The 16,648-nt window shown below is 43.0% G+C and overlaps 1 protein-coding gene across 1 annotated transcript in view; it reads right to left on the reverse strand.

Moving 5' to 3' along the window:
* Positions 1-5,082, reverse strand: part of LOC121586904 (atrial natriuretic peptide receptor 1) — a 148,543-nt gene extending 143,461 nt beyond the window's left edge. The window contains exons 1-2 of the mRNA XM_041903947.2: positions 4,852-5,082; positions 3,012-3,776 (exon numbers count right to left, since the gene is read on the reverse strand). Coding sequence (XP_041759881.2) covers positions 3,012-3,762 — 751 coding nt within the window. The 5' untranslated portion in view covers positions 3,763-3,776; positions 4,852-5,082. The remainder of the gene's footprint in view (positions 1-3,011; positions 3,777-4,851) is intronic.
* Positions 5,083-16,648: the final 11,566 nt, after the last annotated feature.

Below are 16,648 nucleotides of genomic sequence, written 5' to 3' on the forward strand. Positions count from 1 at the left end.
ACTGGTTGAGGCTGGGCACGGCGCGAGGAGAGAGGTGGTTCCTGACAGGGCAGTTATACCACCTACATTCTAACATTCAAGTTCACGTAATGTCCACACTATCAAAATTCCACATTTCCATCTGTGCAGCAAGTCAAATAAAATGAAAGAGACCATGTTAGCTTATGACCAAATTGAGGAAGTAAATACTAAAATCTATGGATAATGATGAGTTCTGATCATTCAGTGTGCTTTCATGTACCTTCTTCAGTGTGTCCTGAGGCTAAGAAGAAAAAGTACTGGTGCCACAAAGTACTGGCAACAGAAATGCATGTGTCTGCATGTGTGAAAGGAAACAAACAACACATTCTCCATTACAATCAAACTAGCACCAATCAAGCATTCCCATTCACACATTCCTTTCAATAAATACATGGATTTTACAGCCAACTAGAGACAGTTTCTTTCTGGGTAAATTCCAAAATAAAGAATTATGTGGTGTGAAAAAATGCAAATTTCATCACAAGTCAAAGTGAATTAAAGCCACATACAGCCCATTAACAGTACTCACAAACTTCATATTGGAGATATTGATTGCTTGGTGGTGGTTCAGTTAAGGGTAAAGGGCGCTAGCCAGGGAGCACTTCATTAGTTACAGATTTGAAATAACAATGAAGCGCTCGAGTCCATAATAAGGTTATCTGTATGCCAAGTGGAGTTGCCTCTGTTGGAGTTTCCCTTAACTTTACATTGCTATTTGGTGGGGAGGTGCCCAATAGTGTGTGTGTGTTTCTGTGTGTGTGTGTGTGTGTGTGAGAGAGAGTTTTCAGGAACATGTTCTGTCAGCATTTCCTGGACGCCTCTACTTCTCTCCTAGACTTTAGCGCCTGTGGAGGCACCTTTAATGGCCTCGGCTGCAGCAAGGCGATGCCAGCTGAACTTTCTGCACCTCTGAGCAGAAACAGCGAGGCTCCTCACACTTGCAGACACAGTCCCAGACGCATCATCTCTTTATGGGAAGAAATGTGGTAGGCTGTGATGTCAGAATGTGCACACAGGGTGTTCTCCTGCTGCCATATGGATAGGACCACTGACACACACTGAGCTACAGCGGAGGGGTGAACTGGTTATGATTCCTCCATAGCCCAACAAAGCAGGGAGCACTATTCTATTTCCACACTATATGATTCAATATTTTAACCCTTTCAACGCTATTATATTTTAACACTTGCCATCTCTCTGACAGTAGGCCTACGTCCTCTTACTATTTTTAATCTATCTGTATATCTTTATTTATCTCTCACCATCCTGTTTCCTCCATTATACTGTATCTTTCACAGACCTATCGCTTTGCTTGTGCACACTCTCTCTTTTTCACTCTCTCTAACTCCCTCTCCACTTTCTTACCTGTCATGATTCATTGTTCCCCGCGCTGAAATCGGGGAGGGGACTGTGGACTGTCTCCGTCCGTTAGTATGTTAGTACGTTAGTGCATTAGTCACATGTGACATCTCAGACAGCACTGGCCCGATTTTGACTAATCTTGGGTGAATGATGCGTAGAGATCCGGCAATTACAAAATGACACTGATTGGCCAGATCCAGGCTCTGTCGTAGCCGGCTGCGACCGGGAGACCCATGGGGCGGCGCACAATTGGCTCAGCGTCGTCCAGGGTATGGGAGGGAATGGCCGGCAGGGATGTAGCTCAGTTGGTAGAGCATGGCGTTTGCAATGCCAGGGTTGTGGGTTCGATTCCCACGGGGGGCCAGTATGATTTTTTTTTAAATAATGTATGCACTCACTAACTGTAAGTTGCTCTGGATAAGAGCATCTGCTAAATGACTAAAATGTAAATGTAAATGGTGGCGCTATAACACGAGATTGAAAATGCAAACTTTGAAAGATCATGCCCCTCACCCCGTTTGACCTAAAATCATGAAATTCGGTACATAAGTCCCTCTCCTCACAAGGACAAAATGTGCCTCAGGGACCTGTAAGGTCCGCCATGATGGATTTTCCATCATCTCTAATTCCTCTTCCTACATTGCCATGCTGTCGGTTAAATGTGCGTTAACAGATGTCCGTTTTCTCTCCCTCAATGTGTTGTGTGTTAATTGACATTGTGGCAAGTTAACAACTTTTTTAATACTCGCTCTGCCAGTACCATGCATTAATTACACGTTAAATAAAGGTTAAATAAAATACTTTTTTTTTTTAAATACTATTTTTGTAAAATTCTAGGTCTATCTGTTTATTGACTCACTAGGTCAATAAAACATCAGCTCAAATATTAGCATTCAATCTATTGGATTTAAACTGTGCATGTGCACGCAGGCCTACATCTGGTAATTGGGACGTCATGAGTCGACATAATTAGTAAGTTGACAGGTCCATTTAAAATAATGAAAAGAGTGGTTGGAAATGAAAACAGCATAAACATGGGGTCTTGAAATAAGGACCAACTGGGAATGACTGCTCTCTACAGCTTACTGCGGCGCGCAATTGGCCCAGCGTTGTCCAGGGTAGGGGAGGGAATGGCCGGTAGGGATGTAGCTCAGTTGATAGAGCATGGTGTTTGCAACGCCAGGGTTGTGGGTTCGATTCCCACAGGGGGTATGATTTTTTTTAAATGTAAGTCGCTCTGGATAAGAGCGTCTGCTAAATGACGTAAATGTAAATGTACTGAAATAATGGAATCAAAATACCATTACTGCCAACAGCAATTATTCAGGCCACTTATTTTCACATACTAAACATATGGTTTTAATGTGCGGACATTAACGTTCAGGCAAATGTACTGCAGGCTGGGTTTGTGACCGATTGGGAGCTATTTTCTTAGGTTTTTGGCATGATAAAACCATGTCAACATGCATGTCTCTGTATGCAATTGTAAAACAAAAAAAGACACTGTTTGATATCAAGATGAGAACAAGGCTTAAACAGTCACCCAGATAAAGACAGAGAGCGTCCAGAAGAATTTAGGTAGAAAAAGGACAGAGGTCAGATGGACAGAGATTGGACTGGGAGCTCACCTCGGGCACTCTGGCTGATGTCACTGATGAGGTCATCGTATTGGACTGGTCCATTCTTCTCATTGAAGACCTTGTCTGCTGTGGTGATGTTGTCCAGCTGCAGCTGCGTGTACAGCCCCTCGGCCGTAAAGTAGTATGGCCGGTCGTCGTCCTTGTTGTCACTGAACATGAGCATGGCGTGCCTGTGCCAGCCAAAATGGTGGTGCAGGTGCACCCCAAACTCGCCCAGCTTCTTGTGCGTGGGGCCCGTGTTGGTGATGGATGTGTACATGTTGAAGCCAATGGCCGCTGCCCCGGCCGTCACCATGGGAACGTCCCAGTGGGTGGTGAAGCGGCCCACGGGAGACGAAGCGTAGTCGCAACCAGGCCCGATGAAGGCCCACGGGTCGTAGGAGAACTTGAGGTCCACGGCCACCAACGGCGCCACTGAGTCGGAGCAGACGCCGTCCTTGCTTTCGCTGCTGTCGTAGACGATGCGCAGGCGGTGGCCCGGCAGCAGGGTGGGTTCGTCATTGACTCGCTCCAGAGCCCTGGTCAGAGCGGGTCCCACGCGGGGCCAGGCCCACGGGTATTCAGTGTTGCGCAAAGGCAGGATAGCAGCCAGTGTCACATTCTGGGGCTCTGAAAGTCCATTGAACGATTCGGTCCTGAGGAGCGGGAAAACCAGAAACAGCAGAGGAACTCCCAGTTGTCCCTGCCACCACCAGGTTCTCGTCTTCTGCATTGCTGGGTTGGGCTCAGGCGTCGCCATCAACCACAGAGGGGCTGGCAGGAACAAACACACACAGTGCATGAGGTGGCCTGTTAGTAATGATTTATATAACATGATGACACCAGCCCCAACCCCCAGAGGCATTTGTGGCCTTCTATTTTGAATGATTATTCGATTCAGGTCAATTCTGTAGCAGGATTTTGAATAACCACTAGATAAGACTACCAAAGTAGTGTTGAATTTATTCTAGGTCAAATATCATGGAATTTGGATGGATGGCAGACTAAAAGAATAAGGGAAAAATATTAACAGGTTCTAATCTACTTATTCGGTGTGTGTGGATAAGACATGCTATGATAAAGTTTGGCATTTGATTGCTTTGTGAGTGAGGATGACTACTAGACCTGTCACTGTACTACATAACTTTGAATAGCTTATATAGCAATTGTATAACAGTCACTTTCTTACTTGACACACAAAAAATTAAAGTATAACCCCGTAGCCAACCTGTGACTAGTTAAAAAGATTCACCACCATGCCATTGTGAGCTAACCCAGCTGTCAAAGTGCGTCCTCATCTTTGCAGACAAATAAGCTACTCGAAGTATTGCCTATTGCAGGGATCATTAACTAGATTCAGCCGCGGGACGATACTTTTTTCAGATGGTCAGGAGGTCAAAACTGAATTACAAATAATTTGTAGACTGCAAATTGTCCGCAAATTGACCCAAACAGATATAACATTTGACTAAAACATAATCATTTCAAACCTTGCTTACATTTGTATATATTTTTGTATTTAACCTTTATTTCATCAGGGAGTCATACTGAGACCAAGGTCTATTTTATAGATGAGCCCTGAATTACATACATTACAGAAAATGCACACATCAAAATATAAATACAAAATGCAAGCAGAAAGAAATAAAATATGGTCATTAATTTTTTCTCTTTAAATAAGCAAAAAGGTCCTCAATCAGCTTTCTGATTTCTAAATATCTCTCTATTATGCGTGTGAAAACTTTGAAACAGATTTCCAAAATTAAAATCACTTGGAGCTGATTTGCTGCCAAGTATTAGCTTGAAACTTTCCAGGATTAGTGTAAATTAAATTACAAGTAATTTTTACCTCAATTTTGATGGTTATGTCTCGCCATTTTGTGTATCTCTTCCACAGATAGGCTGTCCAGAGACAACCGGGTTTCTTGGTTGATCGTCTCCCGGTGACTCTCCCGGCAACTGTCCTGTCAATGGAAGATGCGAAGCTGTAAAGATATTGCGCCTCACGCGAGGGAAATTTCGTTGCGCACCACTCGCACTAGAGTGCAAGTCCTTGATCTCCTGCCTCCGTCAATTCAGGTTTAACCAGTGGCGGCTGGCCGATAGAGGGCGCTAGGGCGCCGCCCCCTTAAATAAAATTATTATTTTTAAAATAAAAAAAAAATAATAAAAAACATCAGTATGTCAATATTTGTGTGTTTGAAATATGGAATGCACACAGTAATATGTGTAAGATATGATAGAAAATCATATTCGCAACCTTTCCTCTGCCTGTCAAACGCCTCGTCAGCTCTGGGCGATACAGAAAGTGCCCCGAGGAGGCGGGTCTACGTAGCAGTTAAGCCAATTGCTAATTTAAGATATGAATGTATGACATAAAATGTAGCTAATCAGCGATTTTAATTCGAATCCAAGGAGGGCGATTATTTTATCGCCCCAAGCTCGCCCTGATAAAATAAGGACCGGGCTCCAGTGGCGCCATTTTTACTAGACGACAATGGCGAACGCAAAGCGTTACTCCTCCAAGACCCAACCCTAACTCGGTGAAATCTCTCCTCCAAGATCCGTTTGAGAGGAGAACTTTGTCAGAGAAAGTTCGGGTGAAAGAGCTGGGCCCAGATCAACCTGACCTCTCAATCAGACAGCAGGCTAGCGAGAAAGGGAAGCAGTATATGCGCGGCTTCTCCCGTAGCTGGTACACCAGGAAGGCTTGGCTAGCTGGGTGCACTGATGCTAATGCTTTATTTTGCTTTCCGTGCTTGCTTTTTAAAACGAGGGGTCAGATTCAGCATGGACAGGTACCGGAGTGAGGGATATGAAGCACCTGTCAGAGAAGGTAAAGAAACATGAGAACACCAGGGCACACATGGACAACTCTGTAAAAGCTAGCTGTATTAGGAAGGGGTGAACATTGCTACGCAGCTGGATGACGGCCACAGGATTGCGGTGAGGAAACACAATGAGGAGGTGGATAAAAACAGGCACATTCTATCCAAAATTATCGATTGTGTGAAGTTCTGTGGGGCTTTTGAGTTGGCCTTGCGTGGGCACGAGGAGACTGACTCCTCGGACAACCCCCGGCATTTTCCGGGGCTTAGTGGATTTTGTTGCCTCCTCGACAGTGTGCTGGAGGAGCACCTGAAGACAGCTACCGTTACACAACACTGTGTACGAGTACAGGGATGACCTCCTAACGTGTTTCCAGACCATCAGAGACTCTGGGAACTTTGATGCCCCGACTGTCAGAGAGGCGGGGGCTTTGTGAGGATGCTCGAAGACGAGGCTTTCTGTTTTTCCTGGCACTGTTCCACAAGATCATGCCAAATGTGGACATGCTTTTCAGCCAGCTGCAGAAGAGGAACATCGACCCTGTCTTCATTAAAGCACTTGTCCAGAGGTTCACAGAAAGCATGCTAACAATCAGGTAAATAACTATATTTACTATTGGCTGATAAAGATGCTGTTAGAAAGATGAATAGTTCACTTACAACAGTTTAAAAGCCTAAATGTGTCTGGTCATCAAAGTGAGTGATTATCATAGAGCCGTCACAATTATATTTGTTTTAGTATTTTAAAAGGAAAGAGAAGACATTTACATTACATTTTAGTCATTTAGCAGACGCTCTTATCCAGAGCGACTTACAGTTAAGAGTGCATACATTTTTTCATACTGGCCCCCGTGGGAAACGAACCCACAACCCTGGCGTTGCAAGCGCCATGCTCTACCAACTGAGCTACACGGGACCACATTAGTTTTGGCAAGATCTGAAAAAAGAAGTTGGTGGAGTGCAACCCTCAAACATTGAAGAATTACAGCAGTTTGCTGCTGAAGAATGGGCCAAATTGCCAGCAGAAAAGGTGCAGCAAGCTCATTGATGTCTACAATAAGCATATGTTGGCAGCTATCTTGGCCAAAAGCTGTGCAACCAAGTACTAGCTCCAGGGTGCCAATAATTTAGTCCATGACATTTGTCTATATTTTCTAAATTACAATTGTAAACTTAAGTTTACAGAAATATAATTAAAGGTGTGGAGACCCATTTTTTCCTCTCATATTTCAACTGATTTTAGAAGAAATAGGGAATTATTTAAGAAAAGCCCAAGGGTGCCAATATATTTGGACACAACTGTATGCCTTCAGTCTAATTGGAATGTATGGCAGTAGAGTTGTTTGTATTTCTCTAACCAAAATGGCTGCCATTAGGATACCATTCAGGATTTTTTTCACCTGTGTTACCACGACAATCACGCCAAATGAGCATTGCATTTGTGTGCTCCTTCAGTGTGAATGCGCAAATTTGATATGGGTCACATGTAAAACTGATACATAATTGATACAGATTTACGGTATGTTGCCTATATATTACTATATACCGGTATTGATGCACAGACCAGTTTGGGTTTTTACTTTACCTTCTATAACGGTATTTCAATGTTTGGTTTGTTAAATGTGGTAATGCCACTCCGCCATGTGTAACGTCCGTTTTTCTAGTTTACTCCGCAATTTGGGTCGTCTCTCTCCCTCTCTCACCAAGTACCACCCCGTCACTCAAGGAGCGCAGTTGTTGTTACTCACCACGAGAACAAGTGTTTGTCCAAAAAGACACAATCAGACGTTGATAATAATGCAGGAAAGTACTACACAGTTTGTAATAATTATTCAGGTGTCCACCAGGTCAATTTCTAGAAGAGGCCTAGTTGTTATTGAAGATTAACTTTATTGCTAAGTGCACAGCAGAACAAAATTATGTTGCATCCCTCTCACAAATGTAATAGAAAAAGGCTTTAAAACGTAATAACATCAGTTAATTATGTACATCACAGGTTAAAAGCAGTTACTAGACATAGTTTGTGTGTATATACACACTATCTGTCTGTCTGTCTGTCTGTCTATATATATATATATATATATATATATATATATATAAGTCACTGGTTGTGTGTTGAGGGGGAATTACAGTGAGCTAAGAAGTCTGATTGCAAGTTATCAAATTAAACTTTATTTTTTGGACCCAGGGCCTCAATTCCCTCTTTGTGTGGGGACAGCGCATCTGACGAGCAGCAACAGCCCATCAAGCGACGGAGGATGCTGGGACCAGGAGAACAACAGAGGTTGGCTATAGAGGTAAGTTGTGATGTAATTGTCAGTGTTTCCCCATAGAACTTTTTTCAGGCCTGGTAGTATGTAGCCAAAACCCTGAACAATCAGCACCTTGGTAATCATATACTTGAGTTGGACATAGGCATGTGTCAGTCAGGATCACTTGCATCAAAATAGCTTAATTGCAAATTAAAGCTGATGATGTATCTTTTACAGGTATGTGATACCATCCTGAGTCATGCCAAAGAGAGGTTCTCCTTCACCCAGCACCTCATCAGCGCAACACTATTGCACGGAGAGTTGTTCCCACAACACAGTGTGAAGTTCCCCGATACAGCGCTTGAAACAACCGTGGAGGCGTACCCCATGTTGAACAAGGCCAAGCTCAAAACCGAACTGTCCCTCATCTATGAGAACAGTGAGTTCAAGGCTTGTAGTGGTGCAGTGCCCTGTACCAGTTCTTCATGGAGAACAACCTTCAGAGCACTTTCACAGAGACTGCCAGCCTCCTCAAGATCCTCATCACCACACCCATGACAACTGCTGAGTCAGAAAGGTGCTTCTCTACACTGAAAAGGATCAAGACCTTCCTGAGAAACAGCATGACACAGGATCGCCTGAACGCTCTGGCCATGCTCTCCATGGAGAAGAAACTTGTCAGGGACATTCCTGACTTTAATCAAAGGGTCATTGAGAGGTTTGCCACTCAGAAGGACAGACGGGCAAAATTCCTGTACAAATAAGATGACAGACACACACACACAGAGCAGCTCTGGCCGCATGTTTCTTTGTATATAGTTGACCTTAGCATAAAAATCCAGTTATATATGGTACTCTAGAAAGTCTTAATAGTGTCTTTGCTAATATTACTGTATATATGTTGTTTTGTATCAATTAATTGTTGCAGTTCTGGAGCACATTAACAATTAGTCACATTTAGTATGATCATAAAATACTGTATGCTATTCTTCCAGTCAAAGGTTTGAGTTCATCCACTTGATATCCATTTCTATATTATACATCCTTTTATACAGTGTAAGATTTCCTATAAACTTTATAATAATTTCATGTTATTGTCCACTTTCCACTCTGTTCTGACAGCATGCCTGTTGCGTTGCCTGTTTACTACCAATGGTAAAAAGTTCACTTTAAATGCAAATGAAAGGCTTGGGTTTGTGTAATATGTTTTTGTGTAAGAATGCCTCAACTTTTTAATATTGGCATTAAATAATTACTGAATGTTTCACTGAGCACTGCTGTCCTGCAGTTTGTGTTAAAATATATCGCGATGGTTACAGGAAAAAAAAAAGTATGGCACAGCCCCACCGAGAATATTTTTCACCAGCCGCCACTGGGTTTAACAGTACAATTTAACTGTTGTTTTCTTGAATTGCATACTTTTTTTTAAACGCAGAAACCGTTTATATAATGCCTCTCTATATAAGCCAGGAGCATCTGCCAAGCAGGCTAGGCTATAAGCTAAATGGGCAACACCAGGCTATAGGAAAATGTACTCTTAGCTCTGCTGGTATTTGGGATAATTAATAACACAATAGTTAGGTGAATATCTGCAGCAGGCGACTGACTTATATCCTAATGTCTATCACGTTTGTTGTTTTGAAAAATGAAAATGGGCTAATTATTTAAATCAATCAATTTGAAGCCGCTGCTTCTTAGCCTAAATTCCAACAAATATGTTGCTGTTGCTGTGAAGGCAGCGATTTTACTAGTCTCTTGCTGATTACATTGATGAAAAAAGTCAAAAGTCGACAGCAGCTAAACATCCAAAGTTCATCGAAGACGACGGATGAACCGAGATGTAATTCTTTGAGGTGCGTGCAGTGGTTTCCTCTCTGCGCACATCGCCAACAGACAACTCAACTCAATCACACAGCAGCATACAAGGATCTCTCTCTCTCTCTCTCTCTCTCTCTCTCTCTCTCTCTCTCTCTCTCTCTCTCTCTCTCTCCAGTCACAAGGGTAACCAGTGTGTGTGATATATTTGGTTTTGTGCACAGGGCTGGGAAGGGGGAGGTATATACCATTAAATTACCATGTGTCATCAATAACAAGAAATGTGTGCTGAAGGGTTGGATGGGGAACTGTGTCATTGCAGGTTAATTTGTGCCAAAACTAGCCTAAACATGATGTTGTTTGAGTGTGTGTGTGCATAAGGAAATGTATGCATCATCATCATTGTGTTTGTGTGTGTGTGTTTTCCCAAACGCATGTACTGTAATAGTTTGGATATCATGGCTGGTGATCTGATTTCCAGATGAATGCTTGATTGGTTGAGCTTGATCAATGTGCACATCTGGAACCATTGTTCCTCAATCTGAGTATGCCAGCTGAGTTAGACCTTTGCAAAAAGGTTAACTGTGATTGCATATGGTAATCCAGTCACTCCTATTACGACTGGATAGCATTGTAGGCTACTGTTCGTGACATCTGCAAATGGACTCGTATCAACAAAATGTATTGAACAATTGCCTACTACCGACTGTCACTAAGCTAGGCTAAAAGCTCTGAAGAGTGAACCAAGGTAGAGCGGAATTTCTGCCCAGTCCCCACTGACCTGAGTTCTGCCCAGTCCCCACTGACCTGAGTTCTACCCAGTCCCCACTGACCTGAGTTCTACCCAGTCCCCACTGACCTCCGGCATTTTAATCACATGCTCCTCTTCCTTTTCATTGTTCCACGTTTTTTTCCCCTCTTCCTCTCAATTAAAGCATGCTATTTTTGTAAGTCCATTAAGCTTTTATTGCCATTTAGTCCCTCTCCCCCTCTCTCGTCTTCACTGCACTTTGTTTAATTTCACCTTGCCCTATCTTGTCTTGGGTCTTGCATCACTTGCATGCGTGCTCTGCTCCCTGACAAACAACTTCCAGATCAATAGAGGGAAAGCAGAAGAGCTCGCTGGCTTCCCGGACGCACGGCGGCGGAAGAACGTGTGTATGCAGGGTGCCAAGTGCCATGGCCGCTCATAAATCACTCGCGGGACGTGTGCTGCCTTTACCTCCCACAGAGGAGGAGTGAGGTCACCACGCTCCTCTTACCCGCACACGCGTTTCCCTTGGCTAACGTACGACCCTCCTCCACTACTGTCCCCCCACCTAACCGCTTCTCCCCTTTGGCCCCTTCATCCTTCGGCCCAACCGTCCCAAGCCGCACTCCAAAAGGCTGCAGGATACGGTTTACAAAACAGGATGTGGCACAGTGGCGCACTCCCTCTCTTCCCTGTGCCTCTTCCTGCATATTATCTCCAAACCCCCACCCGGACAGACCCTCTTCCCCCACACACTCATCCACCCCCCATCCTTCCCTCTTCCACTAGGCCTGTGCACTCAGGTTATTGGTCATCACACTGCTCTGACAATTATACACATGCTTCTCTCTCCCCTACACCCACGCATACACACGCACACACACACTATTAACTGGCGGAAGACCACAGAATACCTCAGGATAAAACACCGTGAGCCCAGTAGCCTCTTATGTAGCTATTGTACACACTAACATACAGACATACACCCAATTGAGATGGTTTGGGATGAGTTGCACCGCAGAGTGAAGGAAAAGCAGCCAGCAAGTGCTCAACATACAGTGGGGAGAACAAGTATTTGATACACTGCCGATTTTGCAGGTTTTCCTACTTACAAAGCATGTAGAGGTCTGTAATTTTTATCATAGGTACACTTCAACTGTGAGAGACGGAATCTAAAACAAAAATCCAGAAAATCACATTGTATGATTTTTAAGTAATTAATTTGCATTTTATTGCATGACATAAGTATTTGATACATCAGAAAAGCAGAACTTAATATTTGGTACAGAAACCTTTGTTTGCAATTATAGAGATCATACGTTTCCTGTAGGTCTTGACCAGGTTTGCACACACTGCAGCAGGGATTTTGGCCCACTCCTCCATACAGACCTTCTCCAGATCCTTCAGGTTTCGGGGCTGCCGCTGGGCAATACAGACTTTCAGCTCCCTCCAAAGATTTTCTATTGGCTTCAGGTCTGGAGACTGGCTAGGCCACTCCAGGACCTTGAGATGCTTCTTACGGAGCCACTCCTTAGTTGCCCTGGCTGTGTGTTTCGGGTCGTTGTCATGCTGGAAGACCCAGCCACGACCCATCTTCAATGCTCTTACTGAGGGAAGGAGGTTGTTGGCCAAGATCTCGCGATACATGGCCCCGTCCATCCTCCCCTCAATACGGTGCAGTTGTCCTGTCCCCTTAGCAGAAAAGCATCCCCAAAGAATGATGTTTCCACCTCCATGCTTCACGGTTGGGATGGTGTTCTTGGGGTTGTACTCATCCTTCTTCTTCCTCCAAACACGGCGAGTGGAGTTTAGACCAAAAAGCTATATTTTTGTCTCATCAGACCACATGACCTTCTCCCATTCCTCCTCTGGATCATCCAGATGGTCATTGGCAAACTTCAGACGGGCCTGGACATGCGCTGGCTTGAGCAGGGGGACCTTGCGTGCGCTGCAGGATTTTAATCCATGACGGCGTAGTGTGTTACTGATGGTTTTCTTTGAGACTGTGGTCCCAGCTCTCTTCAGGTCATTGACCAGGTCCTGCCGTGTAGTTCTGGGCTGATCCCTCACCTTCCTCATGATCATTGATGCCGCACGAGGTGAGATCTTGCATGGAGCCCCAGACCGAGGGTGATTGACCGTCATCTTGAACTTCTTCCATTTTCTAATAATTGCGCCAACAGTTGTTGCCTTCTCACCAAGCTGCTTGCCTATTGTCCTGTAGCTCATCCCAGCCTTGTGCAGGTCTACAATTGTATCCCTGATGTCCTTACACAGCTCTCTGGTCTTGGCCATTGTGGAGAGGTTGGAGTCTGTTTGATTGAGTGTGTGGACAGGTGTCTTTTATACAGGTAACCAGTTCAAACAGGTCTGTGAGAGCCGGAATTCTTACTGGTTGGTAGGTGATCAAATACTTATGTCATGCAATAAAATGCAAATTAATTACTTAAAAATCATACAATGTGATTTTCTGGATTTTTGTTTTAGATTCCGTCTCTCACAGTTGAAGTGTACCTATGATAAAAATGACAGACCTCTACATGCTTTGTAAGTAGGAAAACCTGCAAGATCGGCAGTGTATCAAATACTTGTTCTCCCCACTGTATGTGGGAACTCCTTCAAGCATTCCAGGTGACTACCTCATGAAGCTGGTTGAGAGAATGCCAAGAGTGTGCAAAGCTGTCATCAAGGCAAAGGGTGGCTACTTTGAAGAATCTCAAATATAAAATATATCTTGATTTGTTTAACACTTTTTTGGTTACTACATGATTCCATAAGTGTTATTTCATAGTTTTGATGTCTTTACTATTATTCTACAATGTAGAAAATAGTAAAAATAAAGAAAAACCCTGGAATGAGTAGGTATGTCCAAACTTTTGACGAAGTGTAGGACAAAAAAAACTCCACAATTCCTTCATGTGTTGTTTTGCTTTTCCTCCCTCTCTTGATGACTCTTTCCCTGTACTCCCACTAGCATTTTCTGCCCAGTGTGTTGCATGTGATGATGCCTTCTTGCCTTCTCTTTGGTCTCTGTTCCTTTGAACCTGCCGACTCACACTGTTCCAAAGCTGCTAATGGTCTCACTGAGTGAAATAGAGAGCCGAACAACGGACACTGCTGTGGTGACAGAAATTGATGTTGTGTGTGTATGTATGCCTGTATGTGTGTGTGTGTGTGGTCGCGCACACACATTTGTGGGTGTGTGTGGGTGTGAGAGAGTGCCTTGATCTTACTATAGAAGAAAACAATTAATTTCATGGTTCTGACATGATGCAGCTTCACTAATGATGCTTTGCAACACTGTGTGTGTGTGTGTGTGTTTGCCTGTGTGTGTGTGGGAGTAAGCTACAGTCTAGTAAAAAGCATCAGCTGACACCACCCCCAAGAAATGTTTTGTAGAGGTGCTGACTAACGGCGAGTAATCTGTATGAAAATAAAGAAAGTCGGAGACTATGCTCCCAACAATTTTATGGGTAATCCTAACCAACGTTACTTAAATTGTTGGGAGTATATATATATATATATATATATATATATATATATATATATATATATATATATATATATATATACTGTATAGTGTGCAACTTTCTTTCTTTGTATGGAGTAAGCAACCATTTGAGCTCATCCTCTAGTCTACAACCTCTCCTTCTTGCTTTCCGTCTCTCTCACATAGCAGATTCTTTAGCACTGAGTGATGCAGTAATTTGAGCACCACTTTTTTACACAGCATTGTTAACTCTGTCACTGCCACTCAGCAGTAGTGCCAGTGGATTACAGTTTTTCTCCATCGCATACGCACCATTTTTGGATCTGTGTTGAAACCTATGTATAGAAGAACAGCAATGATCAAATGCTCAAATACATTTACAGAACTTCTGATCATTTTCTTGCCTTAGTACCTGACTTGCATATCTTAGACCACCTTCTGCAAAACGTTAAATACAAAATGTCATCAGTGAATACAAAATTCACTGTTAAGTATTCTGTTCACAGAATATACACAGTTTTCATAATAACACACTGTTTCCGGTAATCACTAAATACTACTGCACAAAATTCTAAATCACACCATCAGTGTTATACAGTACCATGTACAATATATGGACTATCTAATTGTTATGATTTGTTTTACAATATTGCGGACATGCAGAGATGCAGAGAATAAAGTTGGGTTTCTTCTTAGTAACTCTGGTTTACTCCTAAAGCCTGTCGCATGCTTCCCAGTCGAAACAGTCCGCGCATATATTATGACAAAATATTTTGATTTATCTTGGATTAAATCTGACTATTTTGAGGAAGTGTATACTAGCTATACTATTGCTACTGCGTCTCAAGAGAGACAAACCTCAATATTGGCGTTGCAATATTTTGTCTTGTTTTTAAGGGAGTATGTGAGGCACAGACGCTCGCGTCGCCTAGCCGAGTTCTTCTAAAAGCAAACCGAATCTAGTATGCGGGCGCCTTTAGTCATCATCTTCAACATTGTGACCTTCCATTATAGAGCTTTGCTTTGATGTGAATTGAGGCCTATACATTCATATCAGTTGTGTTCCTCCATTGTATTCACCTTTCCTTATTTCTATACTGGATAGTGTTTCTGTGCACCAATGGAAAGTCTACGAAACAGTGATAAAACCAGCCTTTGTATTGAATCCCGTTGGATTGTGTTGGATTGTGTACCTCTAGATGTGTATTTCCAATTTTGATCTACATGATTTAGTGACTGCAAAGAAAATGTATTGATCTACTGGGATTTTTGAAAGACAGACTAACTTTCTGTTTTGTTTGCTTGGACTCAAGAGATAAGTATGGTTGCATTAATCCTTTTGCAGGCACTCGTGTTCTTTTGATGAACCTATATTGAACAAAAATATAAACGCAACATGCAACAATTTCAATGATTTTACAGAGTTACAGTTCATATAAGGAAATCAATCAATTGAAATAAATAAATTAGGCCCTAATCTATGGATTTCACATGACTGGGCAGGGGCGCAGACATGGGTGGGCTTGGGAGGGCATAGGCCCACCCACTGGGCAGCCAGCCCCAGCCAATCAGAATGAGTTTTTCCCCACAAAAGGGCTTTACTACAGACAGAAATACTCCTCAGTTTCATCAGCTGTCTGGTTGGCTGGTCTCAGATGATCCTGCAGGTGAAGAAGCCGGATGTGGAGGTCCTGGGCTGGTGTGGTTACACGTGGTCTGCGGTTGTGAGGCCGGTTGGATGTACTGCCAAATTCTCTGAAACGATGTTGGAGGCGGCGTATGGTAGAGAAATGGCAACAGCTCTGATGGACAGTCCTGCAGTCAGCATGCCAATTGCATACTCCCGCAAAACTTGAAACATCTGTGGCATTGTGTTGTGTGACAAAACTGCACATTTTAGAGTGGCCTTTTATTGTCCCCAGCACAAGGTGCACCTGTGTAATGATCATGCTGTTAAATCAGCTTCTTGATATGCCACACCTGTCAGGTGGATGGATTACCTTGGCAAAGGAGAAATGCTCACTAACAGGGATGTAAACACATTTGTGCACAAAATTTGAGAGAAATACGCTTTCGGTGCGTATGGAACATTTCTGGGATCTTTTATTTCAGCTCATTAATCATGGGACCAAGACTTTATATGTTGCGTAAAATTTTTGTCAATATATTTGTAATTCTTACGGTATAATATAATTTAGATGAATGTATTGGTTTTGTGAAGGCAACTACATTTTGAAAATATATTTACTGTTTTGCAAAGGGCCACAAAGTTCTGTGTCTTGTGACTTTTGTTTTGAAAATCCACAACATTGTTCCAAAAAATGCTTGTACTGTCACGGCCGTCTACGGAAGGAGTGGACCAAAGCGCAGCGTTTGTAGCGAACATGACTTTATTAAAGTTAAAGTGCACGAACGAGAAAACAATAAACAATGACGGATAGTGAAGTCCTCAGTACACAGACTGAAACATGGAACAAAAACCCACACCCCTAAGGTGAACACTGACAGTT

The sequence above is a fragment of the Coregonus clupeaformis genome, chromosome 17, assembly GCF_020615455.1.
Source record: "Coregonus clupeaformis isolate EN_2021a chromosome 17, ASM2061545v1, whole genome shotgun sequence".
Taxonomy (NCBI): Eukaryota; Metazoa; Chordata; class Actinopteri; order Salmoniformes; family Salmonidae; genus Coregonus; species Coregonus clupeaformis.